The sequence below is a fragment of the Chrysemys picta genome, chromosome 9, assembly GCF_011386835.1.
Source record: "Chrysemys picta bellii isolate R12L10 chromosome 9, ASM1138683v2, whole genome shotgun sequence".
Lineage (NCBI taxonomy): Eukaryota > Metazoa > Chordata > Testudines > Emydidae > Chrysemys > Chrysemys picta.
This window is the reverse complement of record NC_088799.1, coordinates 4,973,231-4,995,884: the sequence shown is the minus strand read 5'-3', so window position 1 is coordinate 4,995,884 and position 22,654 is coordinate 4,973,231. Positions and strand designations below refer to the sequence as shown.

Genomic DNA, 22,654 nt, shown 5'->3' with positions numbered 1-22,654 from the left:
CTGAATCCTCCCCTGCGTGTTGTCTATCTAGACTGCAAACGCTTTGGAGCAGAGAACTGTCTTTGCTTTATGTTTGGGAAGCAGGGTGGGGGCTAGAAACATCCTGATACTAGTTTAATCATTATCATTTGAACCCCGCAAGTGACAACACTCCCTAGGACACTTCCTAAGCACCCCCAGATTGGCTGAAGTGCTGGGTTGGCATGGGAGATGCACAGAGACACTGACAGACAGAGCCACCCACGTGAATGGCCACTACTTCACCCCCCCACAGCCCACAGGTGCAAAACCAGCAGACTCCTTTGGGAGAGCTGTTCTGTATTGTGTTGTGGCCAAATTCTGCCCTGGCTGGAACCGCACGGCGTGCCCGCACTGTCAGCAAAGTCATTCTGGGTGTGACTCAGGGCAGGGACTTTGTCTGGAAGCAAAGGTCGAGCTTCACAAACATCAAACTTGGTTCTGTGCCATGGGGAAAGGAAAGCAACCCGCAAAGGTCTCTTCCCCAGCCACAGCCGTGGAAGTCACAAGCCAGGAGACTCAAATTTCAGTCCAGATCGCTCCAGCAGATCACGGTCATAGTGCAAAAACGGAACCAGCTCCAAAGGCAGATGAGTTGGGACCATGGAGATATGGCAGCAAATATTTTCTCAGAAGATTGGGCAGATGAAACCAGGAGACAGGTGGACTCTGAAGGCGGATTATAACCTTCAGTCCAACGACCTGGACCCTGGATGGAAGCAATTCCTGCAACAACATGCGTTTGCCAGGTGAGGGGTAGGGAGCAGGAGAATGGGGTTAGCAAAGGGCTTTGTGAAGAACAGCATCTTCCTTGCATAGCACTACCACAGGCTGTTAAGAGCTGGTTAAATAGTAAAGGAAGAACTAATGCACAAAGAGTCGGGCTGGTGGCAAATCTTCCTCCTAAATGATTATTCAAAGGGAAATGGCTTTTTGGATCGAATGGAAATTTTCATGAAAAACAGCTGTTTTTTTTTTTTCAAAAAACGTTGGGGTTTCCCCCCAAAACCCCAAACGGAAAATGTTTTGGTTTTTCGACATCCCCTCAAAATTTTTCATGGGGAGGGGGGAAGGGAGGAATCACTTATCGGCTCTAACAAAGAGATGTTTACTGACAAATTTTGTGGATTTTTTGCACCAGTTTTGAACTTTCAGGCAAGCTCTATTCACTAATAGTCTGGCGAATACAGACTCCAAGTTCCGTTTCCTGTGATGAGTGAGATCATATTATTCTATATTTGTAAATAGCTGCACAACTAGTGGGCATTTGTCAAAACGTGTGCGAAACCCAGGAGTTTCACGAAATGTAGCAGCAGCGATTGATTCATCGCCTGAAAGTTCACACCTGAACTCCATCGTTTGTTAGCCTCTGCTTTAGAATGCTCGCCATCCAATCAGGGCGCAGAAGCAATAGCGTATGGCTCAGGTGACCAGTTAAAGAGCCCGGCTTGGCAACAATTGAAGACGGTGAAGGCTATTAGCCCAAAGTATTTGGTGAATCCTTACAAATAGCAAGCCCATGAACAAATGTAGAATCAGTTGATGAATGGTTCACTAATAGGGCTCAATCATTGCAAATAATCGTAAGGAATAATTTGACCAGTTCTAACAATGTCTAGTTACCTAAATATTTGCAGTGTGACCATCATTGTAGTATCTGGGTGCTGGATTTTTATGATAATATCTATTGCTCTGGAGCTGTCACAGACCACAGAAAGCCATGGGCGGGGAGGGAGAAGTGTCTGGAAAGTACAGCAGGGAGGGAGATGGTGACAGAAGGGGAGGGCGAGGAAGAGGGGGTGAGGAGAGACCAAGAGGCTGACCCAGAAGGAGGGAGATGAGAAGGCCGAGGGGTAGGTTGGGGGTGGGTGAGTGAGGGGCCAGGCAATGCAGGGGTGGCCGTGGAGGGCTGGGTCATGCACATGGACGGGGCTGGGGGAAGCAGTGAATTACACCCACCTTGGCTCTTCTAGACATTGTCAGTGTCATCTCGAAATCTGACCCAGTGCCGCCGCCCACTCATTCTGCTGATTTTCATCCCCGGTGTTTATTTCCCCACCCCCAGGGCTCCAGGCCTGCAGCTTCATGGCTGCTGAATTATGCTGAGCTTGCTCTCCTCGGAGGTGCCCACGGAGCCACCATGCCCAAACTGGGTCAGTTTTGCTGCTGGCTCTTTACTTCTCTAGGGTCGCCTCTTTGTTTCTCGCCTGCATTTCCAGGCAGCGGGGCCAGTCCTGGCTTGAGACGGAGAGGAAGACTCTAAGGGTCAGCCCGAATCCATGTAACAATGGAAAGATCAGCTGGAGCCAGGGGCCGGTTGCGGTGGACAGGCAGCAGCCTAGGAGTGGCTTGCAGAAGGATTCTGGGAGCAAATATGGATGCAGAAGCAGCTAAATCTATACCTCGTTCTACTGAACACTTGGATGATTGTTATATGTTACTTATGGAGCACTATGGGGCTGTCCAATACAGCAAAAGTGAGATTCCCTGCCCCAAAGAGTTTACAATCTCAATTAAGAAGGAGATGGAGGAGCCGGGAAAAGGGAGAGAGGAGGGAGAGGACAGTATGAGCGTGTGGTCACTTGGGAAGCTAACGCATGTGATGTACAGTTATTTGGATGGTGATAGGACCCGAAGGCCTCTGTCAGCTTGCACTCCCTTGGGCTAGGCATTCTCAGCCATAGAGCAACGAATCTCTGCCCCTAGAAAGCTCTCAATAGATGGGGCCAAAGGGGATTTTTATGACCATGACCATTATTATTTTTAAACCTCTGAGGGGCTACAGCTTGGAAGCCTTCTTGAAGCAGTAGGTTTGGAGGAGGGGTGTGAAGGTGGCTGTGGGGATCTGTGGTGTTTTCGACGCAGTGAGGGCATGGCATGCAGGGGGGCTGGGAACAGACTGGTCTTTATTTCTTGGCCCTCGTCACCGCACCTGGGACAATGTTACAGAAAGCTGTGTGTTGGGTCAGTATCCGATAGCTGCTGCTGCAGATCAGGAGGGAATTCTAGGCATCGGGGAAGCGTGAGAGATGGTCCGGAGGCTACTAGAGTCCATAACTATTTGAATGTCAAACATCTGTAGCCAAAACCAGCTCTCAATATCTGTCATATAGAGGAGCAGAAGTCATCCTGTTTAGAGTGGACTCGTGCCGGAAACCATTTGCAAGGCATAACAACGACAGCTGTATTGAACCTACTAACTAATAAACAATGCTCTACATCCCTCAGTGCTAGTAGATAGCGCTCCGTCGAGTAATACCTACACCTCTCGAGCTCCACTGCCCGTGTACAGCGCTCCGGAACCCATCCTGCGGGACAGAGGCTGTGTTCGCAGATTAGCAGCTGCAGCCGGTTGAGGGCTTTGAATCCGGGTTAAGTTTTGTCTCCTGCTTTCTCCTGTTAGGTTTCAGTGCTCACAGTGCTGGCACACCTGGCACTCGGCTCAGGTGAACATTCTCTTCCACATGCACCTGGACCGGAAGCAGAGACGGGGCCAGGTGAAGATGAAAATCTTCAGACAAGAGTGCAAGAAGTGCCTTGTGCCGAAACTGGAACTGCCTGAATTCAGCCAGGAGAACGTCGAGAGAGTCCTGGAGAACCTGATGCTGAAGATTCGCGGGAAATGCTACAGAGAGGCCATCAATCCCCACGACCTGTCCAAGATCATTGTGGAAGCTCAGATAATGGGGCCGCATGATAGCTCCCACTGTGAAGCCTGCCGGTTGGGCATCTGTTGCATGAAATATGAAGCCCAAGCACCAGCCAGCACCTTCTTTAGGCCTGCTTCTCTATTGCCACGCATCTTTCCTGCCCAGGAGGAATGGAGCGAAGCAGAGACGGGGAGTGGCCGTGACTCGGGGAGCAGCTGTGACTGGCGGCGCTTCTGTTGCTACAGTTGTTGTTTGGTCATATTTTTGGCTGTGCTCATTTTTGTTCTGCTTTATTTCAAAAACCAGTAGTGGAAATTCGACACTCATACTTGTCCCTAATGTAACTGAACTGTAATAACCTGATTAGTCTGTATCCACAATCTGTTAGTCTTCAAGGTGCCACCGGACTCCTTGTTGCTTTTGTAATAACCTGAGTAATAATTGGGCTTGGAAAGATTAAATTTTTATCTGTAAATGTCAGGAAATGTCAATTTTCACCACACACACATAAACCAACATCAGTAATTGAAATTTACCGATAGGCAAAGTAAGAAAAATGCTGCTTGGGGCCTTGTTAGCATTTGATTTCAGGATGCCGAAGTGGGTATTCACCCACTAAGCTTATACTCCAATACTTCTGTTAGTCTATAAGGTGCCACAGGACTCTTTTTACAGATCCAGACTAACACGACTACCCCTCTGATACTTGATTTCAGGATATTTACTTGGTATATTTTGATGGGCGATGTTGACAGTTTGCGCTTTAACGGTTATAAAGCTTTAATTTTTTGAATCGCAACAGTGTCTGTCATGAAGTAATTATTGTCTGACCCGCCCCCAACTGCCTCCTAATTTCCCACAACTATGAACATTTAAATCAATAAACATTTGGAAAAAAACGCCTAACCCATTTTTTTTTTGCAGCTGTGAAAATTTATAGAGATAAAAAAAAAATGCTTAAAAATAGCCATGGATATTTTCTGTTAAAATTATATCAGTAATCAAATTCTGCCAAGCCTAGTAATAATAGATAATGTACCTGTATATGTAGGGTTGAATGCGTGCATTGGGCTGAGAGCTAGAAAAATATCTTTTTATTGGCCAGCTGAGCACATTTCATCTAAGAGCCATTGGGGGACGGTAGCTATGGACCCCTAAGTTCCCTTTTTGCGTGGTCAGTTTTCAGAGTAGAACGGCTCTTTAATTGTTGCATATGTAATCTTCCCCAGGATCCAGCCCTGGATAAGCCGAGCAATAGAACAGAAAGATGTACGTCAGGCAAAAGACCTTTGAATTCGCTCACCTGATTCTAGGGAGTTCAAAGGAGTGTTTAGGGCTTCATTGATTCTTGAATTGGTGGAACCCCTGCCCCTAGATAGAGAACTTGGGCATGATTTTCTAAGCTGCCCGAGGACAGACAGCCTCCTGTTTAAATATCTATGTAGCTGCAGTTGAGTTGGGAGGAGTCTAGATACCCTCCGTGATGCCTGTAATTTTAGTGCCTGTAGATACAACGTTTCCCGCCTGCAATTGGGAGGCTGTTTCACAACCTCAGGCCCTTTGCCTGTCAGCTGATTGGCCAGGCCTTGAGCCTTTACATTCAACGAGGGTTTGATGCGTTCCTATGAAACGTCCTGGAAACCTCTCCGTCCCACGGGCCAGGTGTTGTTGCCTGCCTGTGACAAACTGCTCGGAAAGTCTGCTGCAAACCCCTGGCAAGTTCTCCTCTGCGTCCTTTGCTTTAAAGGGTGGTGTTACCAGTGCCCCCCCAAGGAGATGCCCTAGATTCCTGGGGCTCTGTCTGCTGGCAGCTCAGGGAGAGGCGCACTGTCCCTGGTGGGAGGGACAATAGGGAGTGAGATGCCCCTCCCAGGGAGTTCAGGAAAGGGGAGGAGCCATTTTTTTGAGTCTGTCTGGAGCCAGGCAGGGCAAGGGCAGCACTGGCTGTGTGGGGAGCTAAAGTGTCCCAGGCCAGAGTTCCCCCTGAGAACTGGCCTCTAGGGACCTGACAGCAGATCCCTCAGCTGGGCTTTTCCTTCTCCACTGATAAGTCCCAGTTTGTAGAGTTTTGCTGGGAAACTTCCCCAGCCAGGCTGAGTTTGCCCTCCAGCTCCCTAGGGGAGACCAGTCCCCACATGGTCAGCTCTGCTCTGGCTGCTAGTCCGGGGCTGCTGCCCACTGTGTGTGTGTCTGGACGCTGGGCTAGGAGACGACAGTTTGGATTTTAGTACAGTTGTGTAACCTGCACCTTGAGCCCTGCACCCCTTTGTGGGGAGGGGAAATCCTGGGACCGAAGCAGCCTGACTCCTGCCTGGAGAGGATCCCGGCCAGCAAAGATCAGCCCCTCTGCAGTGACTGAGGAGTCCAGAGTCAGCTCTGAACGTGAGGATCATTCATGGAGTTTGTGAGTGCACCATCTTTTAGTCAGTCACGGAACTTGTTTTGGGGACCCCCTACTCCCTGAACTGTGTCCTCGAGCCAGGGAGTGAGGGGTTGGGGATTTTATAACCTGCTGCCTATTAAACCTGTGGGGGAATTTACCATCTTCTCCCACTTGTGAGTCCTTTGCGCTGTACTGAACCCAGTCACTGCTAAACCACTGCAGAGACGATCTCGTGGTCATAGGCCATCAAGGGCCCCAACAAAGTACGCGTACCAACGGGACACTAATCTTACATTTGCTACATCAAGTCACGTGACTGGGGAAAGTCACGGGTATTAGCAGCGTGGGCGCCGGTGACCCTAAGAATAGTGTTTTACCCTGTTACGTTGTATTTGTCTCCTGTTTAATATAATTACTGTGCTGAAGATATTGTATGTGTTTGTGTTATTTCTTGGGAGTCTCCAACTATCTGGCAAGTAAGTGGGGGTTACCCTGTGGTTAGAATTTTCTTCCCAAGCTGCCCTGGTGACCCTGCCAGGATGGAGCGAGGAGGTATCTTCATAGGGAAAAATAAAGAAGATACACCCTGCTGAGTGGGTGGCGGGATCCAGAAGAACCCAGACCTAGCCATCAAAACCTGTCAGCCGATTGGCATTAAAGAGGGTAACCGGGTGGAGAGGGGGCGCTACACAAGACTACGCTGTGTGCGTATATCAGTAACTAGATACTAGAGAAGGTGCCGCTAGATGGCGCTCAAGAATACATTGTTCCTGGCGTTTGTAGGACCAGGAAAACGTCTTGTGCCCTGCAAATGGCTTCTTGTGTGTCGGTTTTTACACGGCTCTTCCCAGGAGGGCTTTGCAGCCTTTTGCAGGGCAAGGAGAGGGTTGAGGCCTGTTTCCCGAGGACGGCTGAATGATGCAGAGGGCAAAAACATTGATCCAGAGACCGTTGGCCCCGGCTGGAAGTCCCTCCCCTGTCTCCCTGAAGCAGTGCCTCCTGGTGGCAGCAAAGTGGCAGCACCACCCTATGGAAAGGGAGGTAGATGCCTACAGGAAGGAATCAGTGCTGCAAAGTCAACTGGGATACAGTGGGGTCTGCAGCTGAGGCTGTGTGTGCACGAGGGGACGAGAAAGCTGTGGAGTTCCAGCAGGGATCATAGAATCATAGAATATCAGGATTGGAAGGGACCTCAGGAGGTCATCTAGTCCAAACCCCTGCTCAAAGCAGGACCAATCCCCAGACAGATTTTTACTCCAGTTCCCTAAATGGCCCCCTCAAGGATTGAACTCACAACCCTGGGTTTAGCAGGCCAATGCTCAAACCACTGAGCTATCCCTCCCCCCCAGGGATGTGTGGTCCCCGGGCTGAATGTGGCCCAGGGGAAATACCGTGGAGTTGATCCCTGCGGGGAGGGCAGTCCTGCACACAAGCAGCATGTTAGTTCCCCTTTCAGTTTCGTTTCTCACAAGCCCTGAGTTTCGATCCACACCCAGGTTCCTGAGTCGGTAGCAACCAGGCAAAGGAGACCACCTGTGCAAGGCTGTTCCTCAGAGAGGGAGGGGACGGTTGCAGACCCGGAGCCCCCCCCCCCTTAAATAAGTCACATTCCTGGTTCAGACAATAAATGCTGCTGCTCAAGAGAGGTTGTAAAGGGGAAGGTGAGAACACGAAAACCTGGCAGCGGATGTTTGATCAGAAGATGGAATGGGAGAAGCCAAATGACACCTGGTCTCTCACCGTGGAGGATAACCTCAGTCCTCGAAACCCAGAACGCCGATGGCACCTATACCAGCAGAGAAAAGCATTTGCCAGGTGAGGAGGAGCAGACAAACTGGGCAGTGAATGATGCTTGAAGGCATGGATGGCGTGTGAACCCCGCCTTTGGGGAGGCGAGCCTCCCGTCCCTTCCACCTCCCTTGCCTGCCAGAGCCCTGAGCCCTCTTCCCCCACTGCGGCCAGAGGAGCCCAGCCAAACCATGCTGAGCCCTGCCCACTGGCCCGAGCTGAGCCCCCGCCGGCTTTGGGGCGGAGGGGGAGCAAGGACAGGGCCTTGGGGTGGAGCGTGGGCAAGGCCACAGCCTGGGTTAGGGGAGGCTTAGCTCAGTGTTAGTGGGGAAGGAAGCAGGGAGGGCAGGTGCGAAATTGGGGAATAGCTGCGACTGAATGATCGATTGGGCTAGTCCTTGTGTTCGCTGCACACGCGTGTAAAAGGGATTTAGCTGTACGGCACCTAGCCATTAGTGCTGATGAGTCACCGTGATGGCACTAAATATTTGCCTCCTGTTAATTAGCATTTTCCACCACTGTAAAAGTCTGTAGAGCAGGAAATTGTGACTCCCCCCTCCCAGGAGTGGAAATGATGTCATGGTTACAGCAAGACAGCATATTTAAACAAATTCCCTTGAATTTCCATCAGTAGTTTAGCAAACAAGCAGAAAGCTGGCGGAAGCAGTGAATTTACTAGTGCAGGATATATGCATCTTTCAATTTCATATCTGACCACACGTCTTCACTCCAGATACCGTCAGCTAAGAGCTGTGTTCATCCAATCCGGGAACAGAGATGGATCATGTGATATACATGGCATGTCAATACTGATCACATTTCGAATGTCAAATACTCACTAAGGAACAGTAGGCCAAGATTTCAGGGTAGCAGCCGTGTTAGTCGTATCCGCAAAAAGAACAGGAGTACTTGTGGCACCTTAGAGACTAACAAATTTATTAGAGCATAAGCTTTCGTGGACTACAGCCCACTTCTTCGGATGCATATAGAATGGAACATATAGGCCAAGAATTATTCACAGAGATTATCCCTCTAATAATATATTATTATCACTACATATTTGTATTACCAGAGCACCTAGGAGACCCAGTCAGGACCTCATTGTGCTAGGTGCTGTACAAACACAGAACAAAGACAGTCCTTGCCCCAAAGAGTTTACCGTCTACATATAAGACAAGAGACAACAGATGGATACAGACAGCACCAGGAAACATTTAGTCAGGATTGGTCAGTGTGATAGGCAGCGGTCAAGACAATCGTGCTCTGCTTGCTGGCTGTGACGAGAAGGAGAGATGAAAACTGTGGAATAAATGATTCCAAATTAATTTTTTGCTCATCTCTCGTTATGGGTGAGAGACTGATCCACAAATGCAAACAAATTCAGGTTGGAGGCTGCTCCTGAATGAGCCTAGACTTCAGCTGTAAATTGAAAAGTGCCCCAGTTCTAGGCTCAGTCCAGCTCGGAAGGCTTAGTTAGAAATCCGTTGCAAAGCTGCAGTGGGCCGTGCTGCATGAAATATGACCCATGGGCATGCTGAGCCCAGGTGGAGGAAGTGACTATGCTCCCAGGCTGGGTTTTGCTTGGATTGATTAGTAAGTAGAGTCTTTGCCCATCTAGAACTAGGGGAGGAAACTTAATTGCATTGGCGCTTTCCTCTGGGGAAGTCATTTGAGTTGGCAATGTTTGCAGAAAGGTCTGGAGATTAAGGGCAAAACTCCCATTGAGTCCAACAGGAGCCGGCTTTGAAACCCAATACGTTGAATTTGTAGGGTGGCCAGGTGCCTGGTTTTCGACCGGAAAGTCCGGTCGAAAAGGAGACCTGACAGTGTCTGATCAGATCTACTGACCAGACACCCAAAATCCGGTTACTGCGAGCAGGGAAGGCGGGGAGGCGCCGGGTCATCACCCTCTCTGGCCCCTACTCAGCCTGGGCTGCCTCCTATCTTACCTCTTACCTTCATCAGGTAGCTGCAGCTCCCAGACCCAGCTCCACAGGCGAGTCCCTGGGCGGCCGGGGGGGAGGTAAAAGCAGCGAGCAATGGGGGGAGGGGAGAAGAGGAGTGGACGGGGGCGGGGCTTTGGGGAGGATGGGTGGGGCAGGGGTGGGGCCTCAGGGGGAAGAGGCGGGGCAGGGGAGGTTCTGGCACTTCTGCTGGAGTGTTCAGTTATTAAATATTACCAAGTTGTGAACTTGTCCAACACTTTGCTGCCTGACCCTTCGGGGTGGCAGGTGAATGTGAGTGAATGCTATTAGGACTATGCCATTTGGGCACTCGATCCTGCAGAGCGCTGAGCGCTGCTTGCGTGGACAGCAACAGGGTTTGGGGGTGCTCAGCCCCTTTGCAGAATCAAGCCCAATGTCAGGGGATGCGTCTTTCTCAGCATTGAGCTTGGGGGCTGGTGTGGGCGCCGGGTTAAATGTCCCTTCCTTTCCCCCCCGTAGGTTTCAGTGCTCATGCTGCACCCGTCACTGGCCATCGGCTCAAGTGCTCATTCTCTTCCACATGCACCTGGACCGGAGCCAGCGCCAGGGGCAGGTAAAGATGAGGGTCTATGGGCAGAAGTGTAAGAAGTGTCATGGAGCGAAGTTTGAGACGCCCACGTTCAGCCAGGAGAACATTGAGAGGATCCTGGACAAGTTGGTGCTCAAGGTCCGTGAGAAATGCTACCGAGAGTCCATCGCAAACCGTGATTTAGCTGACCCCGTAGTCGAAGAAGATGTGGGAGGGCCACATGACACGACCCGTTGTGAGGCGTGTGCTCTGGGGATCTGTTATCTGAAGATCCAGCCCTACTCATCTAGCTACGGATTCGTTCGCCCCACTTCTCCGGCTGCGGCTTCTCAGCCTGGCCAGCAGGCGTGGCAGGGAGCAGACGCAGAGAGCGACTGGAAGCTCTTGTGTTTTGTGGTGGTTTTGCTCATCTTTGCTGTGCTTTTTAGTGGGAAGTAGGCAATTCAGCGCTCAGAATGGTTCCCTAATATTATCCACACGGGTTGCTAATGCACCTTCCCTTTTTCATGGAGAAAAAAAAATCTGGCCTGGGAAATCACCATATGCTTAATATTACCATGAAATGCTTTAGAGAGACTGATCATGCCCATGGGTAATGCATCAGGGTAATAAACAGGGGCTGTAAAAAACAGGCCTCCTCAAAAGCAAGAGGGCACATTATGCCCCTTCTTGTTGGCACCTGTGCCCCCCTCTGGAGGTCTGATCCAGTGCCCAGTGGAATGAATGGAAAGACTCCCACTGACTCCAGTGGGCATTAGATTGGGCCCTCTGCCCCGTCAAATCCTCATGCTCCATCTCTATGCCTTGTACCCCCCTGAGAGGGGAAGGGTAGGACCCCAGAGGGGGCTTTGCTGCCCGAGGAGAGGCTGGACTTGAGAGTAACTGCTCTTGTGTGCAAGATGCATCCTGGATCGTCTGCACAACTGGAGGGCCATTTCCCCGTCCCTTCTGGGGTGGTGGGAGGGGTAAATGCCAGGAGTCAGAGCCACATAGCTCCATTGCTGATTTCACCAGCTGAGGAGTTAATCGATCCCCGGATAACTTGCCCCTTCCATGGGAGTGGGGCTGATGTATGCCTAGATTTGAGTAGAATCCCCAGTGGAGGAGATTGGCACTGGCGCAGGCCAGAAGCAGGAACCATGTTCACAGGACAACGAGTTCAGATCCTTAATGACAGCCTTCTTGGGCATTGTATACCTGGGTGTTTGCATGGCAGGAAACAAGGGGCTGCTCGTCAATCACTGGTCACATCCCGCTTTGCAGTGTGCTTTTCTGTCTCACAGACAGAATCCTGGGCAGAGCAGCGGTCTGAAGATGAAGGAGTTTCTTGGCTTGGTTTACATGTAACAAGGAAAAGGCAACTCCGTCCGTGTCCCTGTTGAAAAACGGCCCCTGCTGAGTTTTAGTGCCTCTGCAATACTATATAAGGACCTGTACTGGATAGAGCAGTTCCTTTTCCTGCTTCCTGTATTTTCCATGTTAATAGACCAATACTTGGCTTTGGTATTTTCTCCTTATTGTATCAGTTCAATAAAGCATCACATTTAAATTGAAATATCAGAGGACGCAGGGGAGCTTCCCTCTCTGCTGGGGTGTTGTGTGAACCCTACACCCTTTGGGGAGGCAGGAGTTCACTCAGCAATTGCCCTGGTGCACAGATCTATCCTGGTCCCTTTATTAGCAGGGGCAGCACCCCAGGGTGATTGCCAACAGTAGCCACTCAGTGGGAGTGTAACAGAAATCCCAGATGCCTGAGAGGAAGCTCTGCGTCCATCCAACACTCAAAGCCTCCACGATCCCTCCAGCCTTAGCGTCTCAGTCCTGGACTAGGGCACATTCTGAGGTGCAGTGCAGGGTGACGGGCGACATGCTCAGGCTGTGCCCTGGCCTTGCCCCGCCGTCCCTCCCAGCTCAGGCTCTGGTTGGGCGGGCTTTATCCAGCCAGCACACGCCCTCTCCGTGGGGGTGTGGAGAGATGCTTCTCCTGCTTGCCCGTCCTTTAGCCAATCACGGCTCTGGTGGCAGGGCTGGCCTTCACAGCACTGCTGCTGATCTGGGGTGTGGGGACTCCACAGATCCGTGGCACATCTACACCGTAATGGCTAAAGTCTGGAACTAAAACTATTGGCCTAGCAGCACGCTGAGGTCTATTAACCTCTAAGCTACCCGCTGGAGAACAAGTGAAGGATCCCCACTGTACAGCATGTATCTGTCCCATCACGTCCTGCCAGCACATGAAAACGTCATTCCCAATATCTGCCCAGAGGGCTGTATTCTTAATGCGTTAACTGCCTGATTACATTTGACCAGGAGAAAGTTCTTGAAATAGTTACCGCGATGGCTGTTGGTGGGATCACGATGCCTTCCAATTTTAGCTAGGAGTGTCTTGGTTTGATGGAGTAAGAGATACCAGCCCAGTTAGTGCTCTGGGGTCTACACAACACGTGGTGTTCGGATGCAGAGCTGATGTAAGTGGAGGTAACTCCACTGAGGGAGAAGGAGGAGGAATCGCCAGAGGAGATGCTGAAGAACAACCACAGAACAAAGTAGTAGCCGCAGTTCAGAACTGGAGGACTAAGTGACAGAATGGCCCAGTCCTGCAGGGCTGAGTGCTGGAGAAAGACTTTCCGGGAGGCGTTCTTGACCAGGGACTGGCTGACTGGTCCTGCTTCCATGGGTCTGTCCTAGTATAGCAGCCAGGGGCAATACAGGAGCCCATCTTTTCTCCAGATGTCATGACATTCGCATTTTGACACAAGGACATGGGAAAAACCTAGGCCCTGGGATGACGTCTGTGTCCCGTTTTCTTCTCTGCCTGTCTCAGTAATCACCTGGCCGCGGCTCTGCTGAATCTGAATGCCAATGGGGAAAACAAAGCCAGTCCAGCTTTTTGTTTGAGTGACTATTCACACACATCATTTGGAGGCATTCACCCATCTTGGAAATACAGTCCTTATCATATACCCCAGGCGGAAACTGGAGAACCAGATTAGCTTTGGAAACAAAACTCCTTTTAGTTTCATTTCTCACACACACAGAAGTTATCCGGTATCTAGCAGCGAAGGAACTCAAATCCCCACCCTGCCGCTCAGCAGGTGATGAGATAGAAGTGGGAAGTAAACAATCAAAACTCCATTTGTAACGCAGCACACTTTGGAGTGTCCTCACGAACATCTGAAGAGATGAAGAAGCTGAACATGGATTCTTGGAGAGAAATGTTTTATGAGAAGATAGAGGAGGTGAACCCACAAGACTATTGGGACCTAAAGATGCACCAGAACCTTGATTACAATGACTTGGGACCTGGTTGGAAACAATCACTGCAAGAACATGCATTTGCCAGGTGAGAAGCAGCAGCTGATAGGGCAGCTGGGGATTTCTTTAGGACTTCACATGTATCACACCCCCTTAGTCATTGACAAATGATCTATTTTTAGTGAGGGATGCAGTATGTGTGTGTGGGGGGCGTAGTAGCATATATGCAGTTGCTTTAATTATGCCTTGGAATTAATTATGCCTTTAAATGCATCCCCCGATTTCAAAAATGTTTCCTTTTTTTAGAGGCATTTTCTGTTCCAGCCACCACACGCCCCTCCCTCCCCCCGCTTCTGCAAAAGCTGCTGCTACTCCTCTTGGTTTAGAAGTTTAGTTTTTTGTTTGGGTTTTATAGTCTCTCTCTTATGCTATTTGAAAGTTGTTGGACATGGAGATAGCACCAGGACAGCAACCCAAGCCAGTGCTTAATTTGTAATGGAAGAGGTGCTGGGCTTCCGCCTCGACAAGCACAAATTAAGCACTGGCTGGGCGGTTGGAGAGCGGCGTCTGCTGGCCAGGCCCCCAGCTCTGAAGGCAGCGCCGCTGACAGCAACAGCACAGAATAAGGATGGCACGGTCTGGTGTATTGCCACCCATACTTCTGCGCTGCTGCGGGCGACGGTGCTGCCTTCAGAGCTGGGTGGCTAGAGCGTGTGGCCGGGAGCCCAGAGGTGCAGGGGCTATGAATTGCCGAGCCTAGAAGTACAGCAAGCCCCCGGCAGAAATTAAGGACTGTCCCCAGGGCCTAGTGAGGAGGTGCTCCTTCTAATGCTTCAGTAGTTATGGCACTATCATACGGTTTGGGGGACCTGGGTTTGAGCCCACGCCTGGCTAAATAGGTCTGAAGATCTGGGTCTCAGCCTCTCTGTGTCTCAGTTTCCCATCTGTAAAATGGGGGTGAGAGCACTGCCCTGCCTCACAGGGGTGTTGTGAGTATAAATGCTTTAAAGATTGTGAGGTGCCCAGATGCTATGGTGACGAGAGCCAGATAAGTACCTTAGACCAGGGGGTTTCAAACTTTTCTTCTGGCGACCCAGTTGAAGAAAATTGTTGATGCCCGCGACCCAGTGGAGCTGGGAGTGAGGGGTTTGAGGTGTGGGAAGGGCTCAGGGCTGGGGCAGGGGGTTGGAATGTAGCAGTGAGGGCTGTGGGGTGGGGACGGGGATGAGGGGTTTGGGGTGCAGGAGGGGCTCTGGGTTTGGGGGGGCTCAGGGCTGGGGCGGGGTGTTGGGGTGCGGGAGGGGGTCAGGGCTCTGGGCTGGGGCAGGGATGCGGAAGGGGGTCAGGGCTCTGGGCTGGGGGTGCAGGCTTTGGGGTGGGGCGGGGGATTGGGGCGTGGGTTGGCGCACGGGCTTACATCGAGTGGCTCCCGGTCAGCAGCGCAGCGGGGATGCTAAGGCAGGCTTCCTGCCTGTCCTGGCACCGCGGACTGCGCTGTGCCCTGGAAGTGGCCAGCAGCAGGTCTGGCCCCTAGGCGGAGACGCGCAAGCGGCTTCACGCAGCTTTCGCCTGCAGGCACTGTTCCCCCCTCCAACTCCAGTTCCTGGCTAATGGGAGTGCGGAGCTGGTGCTCGGGGTAGGGGCAGTGCGCGGAGCCCCCTGGCCCCCCAGCCTAGGAGCCGTACCTGCTGCTGGCCACTTCCGGGGTGTAGCACAGTGTCAGAACAGGTAGGGACTAGCCTGCTCCTCACCTGTTGTAAATCAGAGTAGTTCCTTTGGGTGCCCTGGAGCTAGGTCAACTTACACTGGCTGAGGATTCGCCCATCAAGTAGCTACAGTATGAATATGTATAGATCTATGTCCAGTTGCCTGGCAGTCAGGGCAATACCACCCCAAGGGCATGTATTGTTGTGAAAGCCTCTGGTACATTTAGTGCTGGTGGAAGGTGCTGGACTGACATTGATGGTGCCTGATACAAGGTGCTACTCCGGTTTTACCTCATTGTAAAAAGATTTGGGGGTGGTGGTGGATAATCTGCTGTATATGAGGCCAAAAGTGCTAATCCGACCCAGGGACGCATAAACAGGAGAATCTCACGTAGGAGCAGAGCGATTATTTTATCTCTGAATTTGGCATTGGTGCGAGTGCTGCCGGAATCCTGTGTCTGGTTCTGGTGCCCACAACTCAAGAAGCATGCTGATAAATTGGAGGGTTCCAAGAAGAGCTATGAGAATGAATAAAGGATTAGAACGCATGTCTTATAGCAATAGACTGAAAGAGCTCCATCTATTTAGCTTAACAAAGCGAAGGTTAAGGGGTGACTTGATTACAGTCTATAACTGTCTACATGGGGAACAAATATTTAACAATGGGCTGTCAATCTAGAAGAGAAAGGTCTAAGAGGACCCAATGGCTAGAAATTGAAGCTAGAGAAATTCAGACTAGAAATAAGGCGTACATTTTTAACGTTGAGAGTAATTAACCATTGGAACAACTTACCAAGGGTCGTGGTAGATTCTCCATCAGTGGCCATTTTAAAATCAAGACTGGATGTTTTTCTAAAAGCTCTGCTCTGGGAATTATTGTAGGGCAGTTCTCTGGCCTATGTTACACAGGAGGACAGACTAGATGATCACAATGGTCCCTTTTGGCCTTAGAATCTAGGAATCTGTAATTACATTGAAATGCATTAAAATAAGGCAAGGCAGTGGCGGACACAGCGTGGTGAGCATTACATCTGCTTACACCAGATCTGAGGTTGGCCACAGGCCTTTAATTAGCCCTGAGTTTGATTGCAGGCGCTGCTGGTTGGTTGCTGTAATGGAATCTACAAACCCCATACTGAGCTTGGGCAGGAGCGGGAGTGGAGCCTCTCCTGTCTGCAGGCAAGCAACTCAACCGCATCTACAAGCAGCTGCCGGAGCTGCCAATCATGGAGACACTTTTTTGGGGGTGGGGGAGGTAATAGTTGCCTATATAAGACAAAGCCTCTAATATCAGGATGGTCCCGATAATATTGGGACATCTGGTCACCCTGTGCATGCTATATCTCTTTCCTCTTTTTAGCTTCCAGTGCTCATCTTGCCAGCATTTCTGGTCATCAAGTCAAGTGGTTATTCTGTTCCACATGTACCTGGACCAGGAGAAAAGGTTGGGTGAAGATGAGAGTCTTTAGACAAGAATGTTATGAGTGCTCCGAGGGTAAGTTAGGAGAGCCAAATTTCAAGGAGGAAAGCGTCCAGAAGGTCTTGGAGAACTTGGTCATCAGCATTAGAGAGAAATGCTATGGAGAGTATGTGGGCCAGTTATCTGAGGTTACAGTGATAGGACGGCACTATGGACCACATCGGAGTGACCATGGTGAGGCTTGTCGGTTGGGAATACATCAGAGGCCCAAACACACGATGTATTATGGAAGACCCAAGGACACAGTGTACCATGGGACATCCAAAGACACAATGCCACCAGTTCAGCTACCATCACACAATTTACCCCAGGACACGATTTGCGGTAGTTTTGTGTTTTGCTGTGTTTTATGGACTATTTGCATTTTGATTTTTATTTATATGAACAGTTGAATACTAAAGCTAGTCAAATAGTGGGGGTAAACCCCCTCGATTCATGAATAATTGCAAATACAGTCAGTAGTTTTGTTTGCTCTGACTGGTGAGCTTGTATTTCTTACTTTACCTGAGTGTGTAGATAATTACTAGGGATTCAAGAACATTTTTGAAGTCCCCAAAAACTTCATGAATTCTGGTGGGAATGATTCTGCGTCAGAAAATTCTAACCAGAACTACATCATTCATCCCTTGCTTTTCTCTAGTTATTGTTCTCCTGTTTGAAAACTTCCAGTTGGCTAATCAAGGAGCAGAAACAATACCACTTGACTTAGGTGACCAACCACACACCAAGAGTAACAAATGGCTAAAACGAACGGTTTGTGAACAGTCCAAGAGACTGAAATTATTTGTCTGGACTATTTGGCAAATCTAAATAACCAACACGTTGGATCCATGAACCTAGAAAGGAGCTACGTTAATAATGAACATGATTTGTGACGACTTATGCAGCTGGCTCCATCTGTTACCTTCCTGCTTTTTGAGGCATTTGACATTGAAAACTGAACAAGGAGAGAGACTGGATTTAGCAACTGAACTATTTGAGGAAAGATGGGCCAAAGGAAATGAGCTAATTCAAAAGAGAATCATACAATGTCAGGCTGGAGGGGAACTCAAGAGGTCATCTAGTCCACCCCCACTCCCATGCTAAGGCAGGATAAAGTAAGCCTAGACCATCCCGGATAGATGTTTGTCTACCCTGCTTTCAAAAACCTTCAGTGACGGAGATTCCACAGCTCACTTGGCAACCTGTTCCAGCGCCTAGCTATCCCTAAAGTTTTTCCTGATATCCAACCTAAATCACCATTGCTGCAAACAAAACCCATTACTTGTTGTCCTACCCTTGGTGGACATGGAGAACAATTGATCACCGTCCTCTTGCCTTGGACAGAGTTGAAGAGAGTTATCACATCTCCCTCAGCCTCCTCTTCTCTAGACTAAACATGCCCAAAATCGTGGATCCAACTTTTACAAAAACGATATGTACCCCTAATGCAACTCATAACACCGACTGATTCGCTGTGATGTAGTCAGTTACCTTTTGTGTTTGTCACCCTTTTTTCCCCTTGTGCAGGAAATGAATTATTCCGTCAATAATTGTGTGCCTCTTTAAAAAAAAGTAAGTAACTGAAAAAGCCAAGGTGATGGGGAAGCTTAGTTGCTGTCTCTTTAAATGCCATAATGCAGGTTGGGTAGTTACAAAGCCACATGTGTAATGTTGTGGTTAACAGTGAAGCAACTCTTCGGTTTGCCCTTGAAATGGGTTGTTCCTGTTGACTAATATACGCTGACTAGCATACTTACATTTTATGTTGGTAATACCACCCGCAATATATATTCCAAGCATTTAAGTATATATATTATTAAGCATTAATACAACAGTTGTATAGCCCAGCTTGGCCTGTAACTTTATTATGATCTGTTCACCTATGCTAAGTGTCCCATAACACCTCTCATTAGCTGAAATTGACTTTGGCTTAAGTAGATGCGAAAACGGTCAGGATCAGGACATGTGAGCATTGCCTCATAGCTACCGTGTCAAGCCTGTTTATCCTGGTACAGGCTGAAAGGGTGTCTTCACACCCCTTAAGACCTGGAAAGCATGTGGTCAGAAGAACAAAAGCTACACTGTGGTACCAGGAACAAACAAGGTGAAAAGCTGATTAATGAAATCCAGTTTCAGGTGATGTATGTACTAGCTTTTACTGGTAAATAAGTAGGGTATAAAAAGATGGCTTTAGGGCTGTCACTTTGGGGAACACACCTGGCACGGAGCAGCTCTGCGGAGACTGGTATCGTATAGAACCTTTGCCCTAGACCATATTAATAAACCTGAGTGACATTGATTATTTAGTCTCTTGAGTATATTTCATAATGAACCAAAGGGGGGTGAAGCAACTGACTAGACAATTTACTCACAGTTCTAAGGATTCTTTTGTAGCCTGGATTCAGTGGTTCCTCTCCCTTGGCTGGGGGGTGGGGGGGGCACAGGCTCACCCATCACAGTATCAACTTCTGCACCAAATGAGGCAGGGGCTATCTAGCCTCATTTGCTTCTCAGGCCTGCGTCGTTCCCAAGAACCACCTCTCTTGTGCACTGAAAGAAGCAGAGGTCTTGGGGAAAATATAGTGCCCGATCATGTAAATTACCTTATCAGAATTCATAGGCACAAGGGAGCTGGATTAAAGCTGCACGGGCGACCTTAGTGCTGGCATTTCCGGAATTCAGGAGGTTGCAGTCTTAATGTTTCGAGACGCCTGCTCTGTCCATCTCTCTCTTGTGTCCAAGGGGCAGCGCTGACTCGGCTCAAGGAGGTGTTTGAGTTACACACATCGGATGGGCACAGATAATCCTCACTTGTAACCATTCCCTGCATGGCCTTGCTTAGTGCAACTGTGCAACGCTCCCACAAGGTGCTCTTCCGGTGAGTTTTCTGCCCCCACCCTCCCTGCAAGCCCCCATTCCCACCCCTCTGTTAGGCTGGGTAGGAAAGGGAATCTCTGTCCTGAACCCAGAGGAGAGAGGCATCAACCAAAGTGTTGCACTGAGCCTGTGCCTGCAGATGGCGCCCTGCGCCCTTAGCCTGCGATTTTATTCCTCCCAGACAACACTTTAAACCACCTATTGCCTTTGGGCTACAATGATTGACTCAGGGACAGACGTAACCTAGAGAAGCCTGGTTGGGTTAAATCTCCGTCGGGGGTCTGTGCTGTTGAAGGGCAAGGCATTGAATGTTCCTTCTCTCGTCTCAGTTTTGCCCCTTCTGCCCAACCAACCCCTCCCAACCAAAGCCAAATCGAAATTAATAAAAGCGAAACAAATGTCAACCTGAGTTTTTACCCTGAAAAGGGAGAAGTGCCATAAAACCCACTCTGGACTTTGCTATTGCTATTGACGTACTTGGAAAGTGACCGGATGCTGCGATGGTGGGCAGTGGTATAAAACTCTATTAGAAAGATAGAGCCTCAGAAATATTCCTCGGGCCTTGCACAGAATCCAGCCTGAAGCAAATGAATCCGCATTGAATCAAACATATGGCTGGTCTAATTTAAAGGCAACCGAAATCTCATCTGGGCAACCCTGGGAGAGTCCCGAGCTCCGTGCTCCTCTGCATTTTACCTACTAGCCAGCTAAGATGTTTGAAAATTTCTGCTGGGCTCTTTCAGCGGTGAGAAAGTTGCTGTGACGGAGAGTTAATTATTCTGCTTGCTTTATACTAAACCCAGCGCACGCCGCTGGGCATTCTAATGAAGTTGAATTCTTTTGTAGCTCTGTCTTTCAAGCCAAAGTGGCTTTTTGGCTGCTAAAAAGCGGCCAGGGACTTCCCACCAGGCCTGTGTTTGTCTACGCTGTTTCTTAGCTATTGAACTTTGAAAATACACATCCAGTGAAACATAACGGGCCAAAGTAACCCTTGATGAAAGGCCACTGGTGCCAACGATTTCAGCTATTCCACTGAGGGCACAAGCCAGCCCTGTGTTTTCTGAGGGTGTTTTTTAGGGAGGAGCAGCTGTGTTCCTTGTTTCCAGGAATAACGTGTTTCCCATTGCGTTTGCAGGTGTGACTCGATGTCTCCTGCCAGCTCTTGCCTGTCCCGGTACACATGCACACTCACACCCTCTGTCTCACACATGGGCACGTTGTTCATGTACGTGCAGATGAGACCGAAATGAAATGACACACTAAGAGCTCTGACGTGGGCCCCGTGCACCTGGGGCCCCTCTGACTTTAGGAGCCTCCCCGAGGTTCCTCAGTGGAAGAAGGGGCTCGGAGCGGGTGCTGATTTCAGTCACGCTCACCGTCCATCCCCTCCTTTGCTGCACCAGGCCCAGGTGGTGACCAAACGCCCCACCCCACCATTTGCGCTCGAGTCTTCATTCCCACTGGCAGGGAACGGCCAGGAAAGCGCCACTCCCCAAACCAGGGGTTTGGCTGCTGGAACAATGTCTGGGACTGAACAGCTCGGGAGGCCAGGCCTGGCCAACGCCCTCACCCAGAACAATGCCGGGTGCTGTGCCCGAGATGCTCCATTCCAGTCAATAGGAGAGGGACTTCCACAATCTCCAGGCAAAGCAGACTGTCCAGGGGTTCTCTCCAGCTCCGATGTCGGGGGGTTTGTGCTGCATCCCTTCCCCCCCTTCTGAGGGGAGTGTGTGTGTGTGCGCACGCGCGTGGGTATGACAGCAGTGCCCAGCGCTAGTTGTGATGCCCCTTGTCTCTGTTGGGAACGCTCTGTCTGTTCCAAAGAAACACACTGACTGTTGGTTTCCATTGTGCACCAGCCCCGAGTCTAATCACGCCGTGCCTAATGGCATTCCTGGGACGGATGCTATAGAAACGTACCGGGCCTCATTTTCTTTGCTAAAAAAACATTTCTTCAAATAAAAAGAAGATTCTTAAAAAACTTCTTGTTGTAGCTTCTCTGCCACAGACTCCTGGTGTGACCTTGGCATGTCACTTACTCTCTCTGGGGAAAGGAGGATGAAGATCATTGTTTTGTCCCACTCTTTGTCTGTCTAGACTGTAAGCTCTTCAGGACAGGGCCTGGCTCTCGCTACGTGTTTGGACAGTTCCCAGCACAAACTGGAATACAGATGATAGAATTCTGAACTCAGCAGCAACCTAATCTACCCTCACAGTGGTTTTCTGTCTAATTTAATCGCTCTGCCTGTAGGCATTTTTAGGGCAGTATCTTTGTGCCATTGACTTCATCTGAGTAACTCCGTTTTTACCCTGGTGTCCATGAGATCAGAATCTGGCTCTAAGTCCTTGCAACTCCCCCTTTGAAGACGCAACTCCCTTTGGTAAACATCCCAGGAAAGGAATTTGGTTTCTTTTGAAGTAAAGCTTCCGTCCCCTCCTGCTCAAGAATCTCCCTTAGTCATTCTCCTTTCTTCTTCCTTGACTGAGTTTACACAATAATCGATCAGTGAAAGGAATTCATGGCAGGCTCAGGTACTGCGGGTGGATAACGGCTGGCTTACTGACCACTGGGCATTACGAGAAATAGTTCGATCAGAGTTTAAAAAATAATATTATTGAGCAGTTATATTTTTGGAGCACAGGGCAAGCATTCCTGGACCATGGTTACCTCCATTTTGCAGATGGAGAAACTGAGGCACGCAGAGGTAATGTGATGTAGCACAGAAAGGCTGGGATTCAGTCTCAGTTCTTGGTGGAGGTGGCGTTCCAGAGCTGAATTTTGCAGCAGAGCCATGCTGTTACCTAGCTCCTCTGTGATGGCCGAGGAGCACAGAGTTACAGCTCGTGTGTGTGTGTGTGTGTGTGCATTTGTGTGTGTGTAAGGGTCAGTTACTGCAGCCGGGGACCAGCTGGCAATTCCCCCCATGCCAGCAGCATGGCAGGGTGGGATAGCAAGCGCACACTGAGGTTCTCCTCCTGAGGCTAGGTCTGGAGTAGCCCA

General features: G+C 49.7%; 3 protein-coding genes across 3 annotated transcripts; all 3 read left to right on the top strand.

The window, feature by feature from the left end:
- Positions 1-467: 467 nt before the first annotated feature.
- On the top strand, positions 468-4,467 carry LOC101943544 (receptor-transporting protein 3). Its single transcript, XM_005311777.3, has 2 exons — positions 468-767; positions 3,422-4,467. Exons 1-2 carry the CDS (start codon positions 622-624, stop codon positions 3,975-3,977), a joined length of 702 nt encoding a protein of 233 aa, XP_005311834.1. The 5' UTR covers positions 468-621; the 3' UTR covers positions 3,978-4,467.
- A 3,074-nt stretch (positions 4,468-7,541) lies between these two features.
- On the top strand, positions 7,542-10,936 carry LOC101942254 (receptor-transporting protein 3-like). Its single transcript, XM_005311772.4, has 2 exons — positions 7,542-7,866; positions 10,284-10,936. The coding sequence occupies exons 1-2, from the start codon at positions 7,679-7,681 to the stop codon at positions 10,789-10,791; spliced, it is 696 nt and encodes a 231-aa protein (XP_005311829.3). The 5' UTR covers positions 7,542-7,678; the 3' UTR covers positions 10,792-10,936.
- A 2,452-nt stretch (positions 10,937-13,388) lies between these two features.
- LOC122172528 (receptor-transporting protein 2-like) lies at positions 13,389-17,744 on the top strand. The gene is given in 4 exon segments (XM_065557552.1): positions 13,389-13,696; positions 16,675-16,746; positions 16,748-17,118; positions 17,435-17,744. Coding segments are annotated over 4 exon segments (774 nt in total). The 5' UTR covers positions 13,389-13,535; the 3' UTR covers positions 17,605-17,744.
- Positions 17,745-22,654: the final 4,910 nt, after the last annotated feature.

Bases quoted from the DNA above. Each gene is read 5' to 3' on its own strand.
- LOC101943544 (XM_005311777.3), top strand. From the start codon at position 622: ATGGAGATATGGCAGCAAATATTTTCTCAGAAGATTGGGCAGATGAAA. The intron at 768-3,421 runs GTGAGGGGTAGG...TTCTCCTGTTAG, and splicing joins CAACAACATGCGTTTGCCAG to GTTTCAGTGCTCACAGTGCT.
- LOC101942254 (XM_005311772.4), top strand. From the start codon at position 7,679: ATGCTGCTGCTCAAGAGAGGTTGTAAAGGGGAAGGTGAGAACACGAAA. The intron at 7,867-10,283 runs GTGAGGAGGAGC...TCCCCCCCGTAG, and splicing joins CAGAGAAAAGCATTTGCCAG to GTTTCAGTGCTCATGCTGCA.